Source organism: Dipodomys ordii, unplaced genomic scaffold, assembly GCF_000151885.1.
Source record: "Dipodomys ordii isolate 6190 unplaced genomic scaffold, Dord_2.0 Scaffold288, whole genome shotgun sequence".
Classification (NCBI taxonomy): domain Eukaryota; kingdom Metazoa; phylum Chordata; class Mammalia; order Rodentia; family Heteromyidae; genus Dipodomys; species Dipodomys ordii.
Window position 1 is genome coordinate 116,325 of NW_012267504.1, and position 10,818 is coordinate 127,142.

The 10,818-nt window shown below is 37.9% G+C and overlaps 1 protein-coding gene across 1 annotated transcript in view; it reads left to right on the top strand.

Moving 5' to 3' along the window:
- Positions 1-7,145, top strand: part of LOC106001335 (vomeronasal type-2 receptor 116-like) — a 29,183-nt gene extending 22,038 nt beyond the window's left edge. Inside the window, exons 3-6 of the mRNA XM_013036451.1 lie at positions 1,271-2,074; positions 3,145-3,372; positions 4,357-4,480; positions 6,223-7,145. Coding sequence (XP_012891905.1) covers positions 1,271-2,074; positions 3,145-3,372; positions 4,357-4,480; positions 6,223-7,145 — 2,079 coding nt within the window. The remainder of the gene's footprint in view (positions 1-1,270; positions 2,075-3,144; positions 3,373-4,356; positions 4,481-6,222) is intronic.
- Positions 7,146-10,818: the final 3,673 nt, after the last annotated feature.

The following is a 10,818-nucleotide window of genomic DNA, read 5'->3' on the forward strand; positions in this document are numbered from 1 at the left end:
CCAAAGAAACATAGGTCCCATGGTTTCCCTTATTTGCAATAACTAGTATATGTCTAAGTCAAGCAGAAATGGTCAGATAAGTTGATGTTAGGGAAATAAACCCTAAGATATGTATTCAAATTTTTTTCTTTTTCTTTTTTTTTTTTTTGGTCCGGTCATGGGGCCTGAACTCTGGGCCTGGGCGCTGTCCCTCAGCTCTTCAGCTCAAGGCTGGCGCTCTACCACTTGAGCCACAGCACCACTTCTGGCTTTTTTCTTTTTTTGCTTATGTGGTGCTATGTAATTGAACCCAGTGCCTCGTGCATGCAAGGCAAGCACTCTACCACTGAGCCACCTTCTCAGCCCCTCAGTTTTTTTTTCTTTCATGTCATTGTTTCTAATACATTTATAAGATGGTTTCTTTGTTGCTATGTATGTCCCTCCCCCACTGTATAATCCCTGCTTTCACTGTATTTGATGTTGGTATAAATTGTTGAAGGGAAGGGGAAAAACAAATCATTTAAATAGGAATACAGGTGGACCCATTGCAACAATGAGATGTACAAGTCATTGTGTCGAAAACGAACTTTACAACTTTCGTGGCGGGGGGGAGGATTGGGTAGTTGAGTGTGGGGAGGACGGGAAAGGATGGAAGGGGAAACAAAGGAGGAGGCTACAATGTTTGATAATAAATCGACCCATTCTCTTGCCCATGTAATTGTAACCCTTCTGTATAGTATTTTCACAATAATAAAATAAAATATATACATGAAATAAAAATCAGTATAAGAACCTATAGGTGGCCAGAAACACATATACATGATTAAATTGGCTAAATTATGGTAAACATAGAAGTGGATATCCATGATATAACCACCCTGGACAATTAACACTAGGAAATTAAATATTTAATGTGTGAGGGGTATGATATTAAATGGATTGTTGAGAAGCTTTGAAAAAAGAGGAATAATGGCAAGTACACTCATAATATTCAAGTATACTTGTACAAATGAAACAAGGAACAAGGGACTAAGTAGTGTTGGTACAGATGAGGAAAGAATAATGGAAACAATAGGATAATGGTAAATAGGCATTATATACATAATTGACATACCCAATTGAAAAATCATTGAACAATGATTTAAAGATAAGCTACAATTTTACTTAAAAATTTAAAAAATCAAACCCTTCCGTCCACCCAATTCAACCTATTGCTGAATATAAACCAAGACTGAGGTTGCGATGTATATTAGATTTCTTACATGTGAGCCACCAATTTTTTTCCCTTTAGTTTACCTATGGGACTTTTGATCCTGCCCTGAGTGACTACGGAAAGTTTCCTTCTCTCTATCAGATGGCCCCAAAGGACACATCTGTAGCCATTGCCATGGTTTCCTTACTGCTTCATTTCAGCTGGAACTGGGTAGGACTATTGATCTCACAAGAGGAGAATGGTTTATTGATCCTTTCAGAACTGAGAGAAGCAATGGACAAGAACAGAATCTGTGTAGCCTTTGAGCATATGATCTCTGGCAGTACAAAGACACAATTATTTAACATTATGGCAATTCAGAACCAGATTAATAAATCATCAGCAAATGTAGTTATCATTTACGGGAGTAAGGAATACCTGCTGGACATAATGGCATATCTTGGGCACTATTTAATAAGAAGCAAAATTTGGCTCTTGAACTCACAGTGTGATTTATCCATTGGAAGGAAGTATTTCATGTTAGGCTCATTCCATGTACCTCTCATTTTTTCACATCACCATGCAGACATTTCTGGATTCACAGATTTTATCAGGGAAGTCAACCCTTCCAAATACCCAGAAGACTTTTACCTTGCTAAGTTGTGGTTTCTCTCTTTTAATTGCTCCCATTATGAGTCTGACTGTGTAATATGGGAGAACTGTCCACATGATGCTTCCTTGGAATGGTTGCCTGTGCAAATTTTTGACATGGCCATGTCTGAAGAGAGTTACAATATCTACAATGCTGTGTATGCTGTGGCACAGGCTCTCCATGAGATGCTTCTTCAAACAGAGGAGCTAGCAATGTGTAATGGGAGATGGAGGATGCCTTCTCCTGCACAGGTAACACCTTCTCTTTCAATTCTATACATGAAAACTAAAGTAAATTTTAACATATTCAAATCTTATTCCAATGGCCTAAGAGGAACTGTACTTTTAAAAATATTTGTAAGGTTACTCCAGACTCTGTTCATGTGATCTTAAAGAAAAATACCAGTAGAAATTTGTGTCATGTTCCCATCAGTTCCTGTGTTACAAATGACCTCAATAAATTACATTGAATACTTTTACAATCCATCTTTTCACAAAAAGCTTCTTAATAGCAAAGGATGATCTGTTCTTTAAGTACTTAATTATTCCAATTATTGTCTTTCTTAGAAAGTAATTTAAAGGATGGAGGGATTGGAAAAGATGAAAAAGAATGATGAAGGGGTGCCATTGAGATGGCTTGTATTCACACAATGACTTTGTATATCACATAAGGATAATGCAAAGAATTATTGACAATTCCATATTTAACACATTAAGAAAATAAATGAGCTGAATGCCAATGAGTCACTCCAATAACCCTAGCTACTCAGGAGGCTGAGATCTTGGGATCATGGTTGGAAGCTCATCCAGGCAAGAAAATCTGTAAGACTCCTATCTCCAATTTACCACCAGAAAACCAGAAGTGGTTTTGTGGCCCAAAGTGATAGAATGGTAGCCTTGAGCATACAAGCTGAGGGACAGTGCCTAGGCTCTGAATTCAAGACTAATGGCATACAAAAATAAAAAAAATTAATTAAATTTACAAAAAAAATAATTTTTTATTCCACATTATGTATCATGTACTTCGCTAATGAAATATCTGGGGTATTGATAAAATAACTCTTATGTAGTCCACTGAGAATTGTCTTATTCATCATTATGTAGAGGTTTTTCCTCTTGAAGAAAGCCTTGAAGGAATCACAATTCAGAAGTATGACTTTTTTAGTTCCCTCTACACATTCTTTAGTGAGACTTCATGTGATATTTGTGTTTATTTTGAATGATAAACTAAGAATTAAAGAGAATAAGGGGTTTGGTTGAATTCAGGATTTCTGTTTCAACTCACGGATTCTCTTCACCATGAGATGATGTATCTCTTGTAGCTGCACCCTTTCCTGAAGAACATCCAATTTTACAATCCTGCTGGAGACCAAGTGATTTTGAATGAGGAAAGAAAATTAGAGGCAGAGTATGACATTTTGAATATTTGGAATTTTCCAGAAGGCCTTGAGCTCAAAATTAAAATTGGGAAGTTTTCTCCATATACTCCTCATGATCATCAATTGTCTATATCTAACGATATGATAGAGTGGGCCATAGGAACTACCAAGGTGGGTTCAAGACAACACAAATGATTAGAACTTAATATAGTAAGCAAAAAGAACCCCTGGATATGATGTCCCTTGTGCTCACTAATCATCCAGTATTGTACATTTAATGAGTTGTAACTGGAAATTGTCTGATTCACTGACTCTTAGATGGGAAAAAGATACACTAATTGAACATTGATAAATGTTCATTTATCATGAAATCTAGATGACATCTGTTATAATCATACTTTAGTATTAAAACAAAATGCCCGAAAAAGCAATCATTTCGTAAGGTTGAAAGGCTTGTTTTGCTCCCGTCAGTGGACCAGAGGAAAATTGTGAACTCAAAGCAGCCAGAAAATAAATAGGAATATACAATGGCCCTGGGGTCTAGCATAGTATTAAAAGTTTCAATGAGTATTTTACTTCTTGTTTTCATATTTCTGTATTTCACAAATCAGTAGGATAAATGTCATGCTATGAGCCTGGTGCCAATTGCTCATGCCTCTAACCTAGCTACTAAGGAGGCTGAGATCTGAGGATCATGGTTCAAAGCCAACCCGGGCAAGAAAGTCCATGAGATTCTTATCTCTAATAAACCACTAGCAAACTTGAAGTGGCACTATGGCTCAAGTGGTAGAGTACTCTCCTTGAGCTGAAGAACTGAGGGACAGTGCCCAGGCCCATAGTTCAAGCCCCATGTCCAACAAAAAATAAATGCTACAAATTCAAGGCAGTTCCTGGAAGTTGGCCAGAAATATCTTAGCCTTTGGAACCACCTCTTAAAGGTTACACAATTTTCACGAGTAGCTTGGGCTGAAGGTGAAGGCTATAGCACAAAAGCCTTTGTGGATTGGGTCAGGAAATCTAAAATAGCATGCCATCGATTGATTGGCCTTAAGTATATACAATAATTATGCTTAATGGTCAAAAATTTAAGAACATCCGCCTTTTTTGAATGGCAGGTAATGGAATACTTACCAACACATATCTGATTTTCCTCAGACTCCTCACTCTTTTTGCAGTGAGAGTTGTGGTCCTGGATTCTGGAAATACCCTCAGGTGGGAAAGGCTGTCTGTTGCTTTGATTGTGCACCTTGCATAGAGAATGAGATTTCTAATGGGACAGGTAAGTCTCTTACTAAAGAAGAAATTCTCTATTACTATCCTAGTATTTCCCAATGTATCCAAGTCCATGGAAAAGGTTTTGAATTTCAATTACAAACCCAAAGTCTTCCATCATTTAGTAATTAAATTGTAACAATTGATAATATTGCTCCTCATGGCCTTAAATGACATATGAGAGTAATTTTGCTATGACATTTTATACGTTTATCTCAAGAAAACCCTTTCTCCACTACTCAATACTGAATTATTAAATAGTTTTTATTTTGGTTGTCAAATTGTTCTACAGAGGCATTACAGTTAAATGAATCATGTAAAGAGTACAATACTTCTTGAACCATATCTCCCCTTCCCTGGCTCTCTGCCAATTTTCCCCTCCCCTCCCCAAACAACAAAATGTACAGTTAATTTTCCACACAGTGTCTAGTAAGTACCACTGTTGTATTTATTTACGTTTGTTGTATTTGTTCCACCTTTTCTGTGCCCAACTTACCCTTCCAAATACAAACTAAGTAACAATAGAAAAGGAACAGAAAACAAAAAACAGCAACAACAGCAACTAAAAAGCATGTCTTGAAATTTATTTCATACAACATTAGTTTCTTTTTTTCCTTCTTTTTTCTTTTTTTTTTTCTTTTTGGTCTGTCATGGAGTTTTAACTCTGGACCTGGGTGCTGTCCCTCAGCACTTCAGCTCAAGGCTAACCCTCTACTACCTGAGCCATAGCTTCACTTCTGCTTATGGGGTGCTGAGGAATTGAATCCAGGGTCTCATACAACTGACCCACGTTCCTAACCCACAACATTGTTTTCTATGATCATTTACACCTAGCTATGAGCCTTTTTTAACCACTCCTATGCATATCCTTCTTTGGCCTAAGTTAATGTCTGCAGTTCATTTAGCTTCTTCATTGAGGTAAAGTATGAATGCATACAAAAGATAGACTGTCCATTATCTTCTAAATTATATTTTTGCCACTATGAACACATAAATCATGCATATCTTTATTTATGTATGCAGAATTGTTCTTGGTATAGGGACAGTTTTTAAAATGCTGAGTTTGGTTTAAGTATTAGACACAAGTGATCTGCAATGAATGTCTTTAAAGCTAAAAGAGACCCTTGATTCTCTGTTAGAACTGCTTTGCAGGTGGAAGAGACACAAATAGAGTGTTATGATTCCAGAATGTAACACCAGCCTCCTTTTAAAATTTCAAACAAACACATACAGCAAAGTAAGGTACATTATTCACAATTTTGAATGCCAGTATGCAGTCATGCACACAGTGCTGAGAACACATACAATAGCAGCATAAAGAAGTCAGGAAATTACTTTTAGTTCATTTGAATTATGGAAAATGGTCTATTTCTACTTTGTGTTGAAAACAGTATGAATTCATTACTCTTTCTTTCAGGTATTTTGGCCCAATTTTAGAATACTATTATAACATTATGCATAGATTTTATGATAAATAAATGAACTTTTAGGGATATAAAATTAGCATGTTTCTTTCCTACGCGTCAGTGAGTAAGACAATCACAATGAAAAAACAAATAATGTGAAAATGAGGATGACCTTATGGTATAGACAAGGTGCAAAAGACCAGTTTCAGGCATTTTTATATTATTTGGTAAAATATTATGTTAATAAGTAGTAATATGTTCAGAGTACCTTCTAAGAGGTGAACTACCAACATACATTGAGACAAAGGAAGTGCTGAAGCAAAACAACTCCCCCTTCTACCAGATATGGAGCAGTGTATGAAGTGTCCAGATGATGAGTATGCCAACACGGAGAGAAACCAATGTCTCCCCAAAGCTGCAAGTTTCCTGGCTCATAAAGAACCCTTGGGAATGGCCCTGGACTGTGTGGCTCTATGTTTGTCCAAACTCACCGCTGCTATTCTAGGGATCTTTGTGAAATATCAAGACACTCCCATTGTCAGAGCCAACAACCTGTGTCTCAGTTACATCCTGCTCATCTCCCTCATGTTGTGTTTCCTCTGTTCCTTGCTCTTTATTGGCCGTCCCAACACAGTCACCTGCATGCTGCAGCAGATCACATTTGGGCTTGTCTTCACTGTAGCTGTTTCCACAGTGTTGGCCAAAACTGTGACTGTGGTTCTGGCCTTTAGGGCCACTTCTCCAGGGAGAAGGATGAGGTGGCTGCTGGTATCAGGGGCTCCTAACTTCATCATTCCCATCTGTACTCTCATCCAGGTGACTCTCTGTGGATTCTGGCTAGGAACCTCTCCTCCCTTTGTGGACACAGATGTATACTCTGAACATGGCCACATCATCATCCTGTGCAACAAGGGCTCCCTCACTGCCTTCTACTGTGTCCTGGGATACCTGGGCTTCCTGGCCCTGGCCAGCTTCACCATGGCTTTTCTAACCAGGAACCTGCCTGATACCTTCAATGAAGCCAAGTTCCTGACCTTCAGCATGCTGGTGTTCTGCAGTGTGTGGCTCACCTTCCTGCCTGTCTACCACAGTGCCAAGGGGAAGGTCATGGTGGCTGTGGAGGTCTTCTCCATCTTGGCCTCCAGTGCAGGGCTTCTGTGTTGCATCTTTGTCCCCAAGTGCTACATCATCTTGTTAAGGCCAGATAGAAATTCTCTGCATGGCTTCAAGGACAAAATACACACTGGGAGAAAGATGCCCTCTTAAGATAAAAATCACCAAATGCCTAGAAGGTCTAAACTAAATCCACCCCCTTTCCTCATCTTGTATTATTTTATATTGTAAAAATTACTTCAACAAATATGTAGTTCTTACTGATTTCTCTAGCAGTAGTAGTAATATAGTTACACATTTTAGCAAAAAAGGCTTAATTTTGAATTTTATTGGGCTTGGTCTTGGTTTCTCTCTGCACTTAATCCTATCATCCCAAATTTCAAGTTTATTTTTACAGCTATCAATCTTCTTCATGTGATTTTGCAGTCACTTTTGTATATTTTTAATTATCCTGTTTCCTGTCTTTATGTCAATATTGTTTAGTCCTCTAATACATTTCAATTAATTCTATTAATTAAGCTCCAAGATGTTTGTGTGTGTGTGATGGTCCCTGGGCTTCAATGTGACCTATGTGCAGATCATTTATTTATTACTCTGTTTTTTATGGTTTTGGGTATTGAACTGGGCCTGGGTGCTGTCCTTGAGCTCTTCACTTCAAGGTGAGCACTGTACCACTTAAGGCAATCGTTGCCTCTAGTTTTCTGGTAGTCAGTTGGTACAGAGTGTCTTATGGACTTTCCTGCCTGGGCTGGCTTTGAACTGTGATAGTTAGAATTACAGTCATGAACTACTGGTGCCCAGCTGACCATATATATATGTGTGTGTGTGTGTGTGTGTGTGTGTGTGTGTGTTTTATTGTGAAAATACTGTACAGGGGAGTTACAGTTATCTGACCAAGGTAATGAGTACATTTCTTATCAAGCATTGTTGCCTCCTCCTTTGTTTTTCCCCCACTATCCCTTCTTTCCCACCTCCACAACTATACTCCCCCCCACCCACCTAAATTGTAAAGTTTGTTTTTCAACATGTCTTGTACATCTCATTGTTACAATGGGTCAACCTGTATCCCTATTTAAACATTTTTTCCCTTCCCCTCCCCAAATTATACCAACATCAAATACATTGAAAACAGGGGTTATGCTGTGGGGGAGGAACATACAAACAACAAAAAAGCACATGGTACCTTATAAATACGTTAGACAACAATAGCAAGCAAGAAAAAGAAAACACTTGTGCCCCTATTTTGGGTTCATTTCTCTTAACTTCATCTTATCTGGTCATATGTACATAGCTTTTGATCTTTAATACTTGTCCCAGATGTACACTAGTTATTGCAAAAAATGGAAACCATGGGACCTATGTTTCTTTGGGCCTGGTTTACTTCACTTAATATAATTTTTCCAAGTCTTTCAATTTCCTAACAAATGGGGTAATGTCATTCTTTCTAATGGAGGCATAGAATTCCATTGTATATATACACGTTTTCTTGATCCATTCATCACATTAAGGGGCATATGATTGGTTCGATATCTTAGCTATGGTAAATAATCCTGCAATGAACATGGTTGTTCTGGTAGCTTTGGTATGGTCTTGTTTGTGATCATTTGGGTAAATGCCCAAAAGTGGGATTGCTGGGTCATAGGGGAGCTCTATGTGGAGTCTTTTGAGGAACTTCCATACTACTTTTTAAAGTGGTTGAATGTTTATACTCCCACCAACAATACAGTAAAGTCCCCTTCTGTACACATCGCTTGAAGTGTCTGTTGTTATTAGAGTTCTTGATAATAGCCATTCTAACTGGGGTGATTTTGATTTGCATTTCTTTTATGGCTAGGGAGGTTGAGCATTTCTTCATGTGTCTATTGGCCATCCTTCTTTCCTCTTCCGAGAAGTTTCTCTGTAAATCTTTAGCCCACTTATTTATTGGGAAGTTGTTTCTTTGAAGATTTGTTGGAGGATTTAATTTTTTGAGTTCCCAGTCTATTTTAGATATAAGACCCTTTTTCACTGTATGGCTAGTGAAGATCTTCTCCCGATCCATGGGCTTTCTATTGATCTTGCTAGCTATGTCCTTTGCTTTGCAGAAGTTCTGCAGCTTCATGCATTCCCATTTGCCCAACCTTTGTTTGATTTTTTGTATTTCTGGGTCTCTCTTAAGAAAATTTTGGACTGTGCCAAGGATACCTAGGTTTTTCTCCTAATCCTTCCTGTCATGTTTTCAGGGTGTCTTTTTGTTCCATTTGGAGTTGATTCCTCTGCAGAGTGAGATATGAGCATCTTGCTTTAGTTTTCTACAGGTGATTAACCAATTTTGCCAGCAGCATTTACTGAAGAGGTTGTCTTTCTTCCATTCTATTTTTTAGTTCTCTTATTGAAGACTAAGTGGCTCTAGGTGTATGGGTTCATTTCTGGCTTTTCAATTCTTTTACATTGGTCCTGAGGTCTGTTCTTGTGCCAGTACCATGCTGTTTCAATTCCTATGGCTTTGTAGTAGAGTTTGAAATTTGGTATTGATATTCCTCCAGCACTGTTCTTTCTGTTAAAGACTGCTTTTGCTATTTGGGGTCTTTTATTGTTCCATATGAATTTTTGGATTTCTTCTTCTATTTCCTTGAAGAATGATGTTGGAATATTGATTGGTAACACATTGAATTTGTAGATACCCTTGGGAAATATTGGCATTTTCAGGCTGTTGATCCTTCAATCCAGGAGCATGGGAGGTTTTTGTCACTTTCTAAGTTCTGCTTTGATTTACTTTCTCAGGCTTTTAAAGTTTTCATCATAGGGGCCAGTTGACCATTTCTTAACATTCATGTGATACACACACTTTCAAGTTACACAAAAACTTTCTCCACAAGGCAGAAACCCAAAATATTTGTTAGAATGACACTTCTCAGTCTTTCTCCATTGGAACAAATTGTACTGTCTGGACCAACTACTTGAAGGCCAAACTAAATGGTTCACATGTTTATTTCAAGTGCTGTAACACCTGGAAGAGTAACTGTGATTACAGAGCTCTGACTTCCAACATTTCTGTTTAGAAGCTTCATGGAGCTAGCAAACATCCTTCCTCTAATGTTACATGATATCTCCCAATAGACTTTCCAAGTTTTTAATTTTTGCCTTAAACTGATAGACTCATCAGAAACAAAGTACATTGAAACTGAGTTAATAAAATAAAACAAACAAAAAACAAGCAGAGGGTCTCTTCCTGTAGCCCTGTGAATGTTGACTTACCTTAATAACAGGGAAGACAATTTCCTGTCCTGGGATCTGATCTTGTCACTATTTGTCATCTAATAAAATTTAAAAAAAAATAAAGAAGCCTAATTTGGTCCCAATGATTCCTGCCTATTATCCTAGCTAATCAGGAGACTGTTATCTGAGTATTCCACTTTGAAGCCAACCCAGTCAGAAAAAGTTCCTGAGATTCTTATCTCCAATAAATTTCTCAGAAAAAGCTGGAAGTGGCAGTGTTGTTCACGTGGCGATGTGCTAGCCATGAGCACCTAGACCCTCAGTTCTAAGCCTTAACTTAGGCAAAAAAAAAGCCTGGAAATACTGAGGAAAGTTAACAGTTTAGAGAAGGCAGTGCTTCCCTTCCGACTCCAACCCCATTCACCTACACCTGTGTCACTCTATTTCCAAGAGTTTGGGCATCATTGGAATCATTAAGAAATGGCCTGCACAGAGATTCTACAAATTATAGATCTGACAAATGATTGATAATAGGATGCCATAAAGCTCTGAAAGCTCAACTCCTAAAGAATGAATACCCAATTAACACACTGGCAAAAGAACTTACTAGATTTTTTTCAAAACAAGA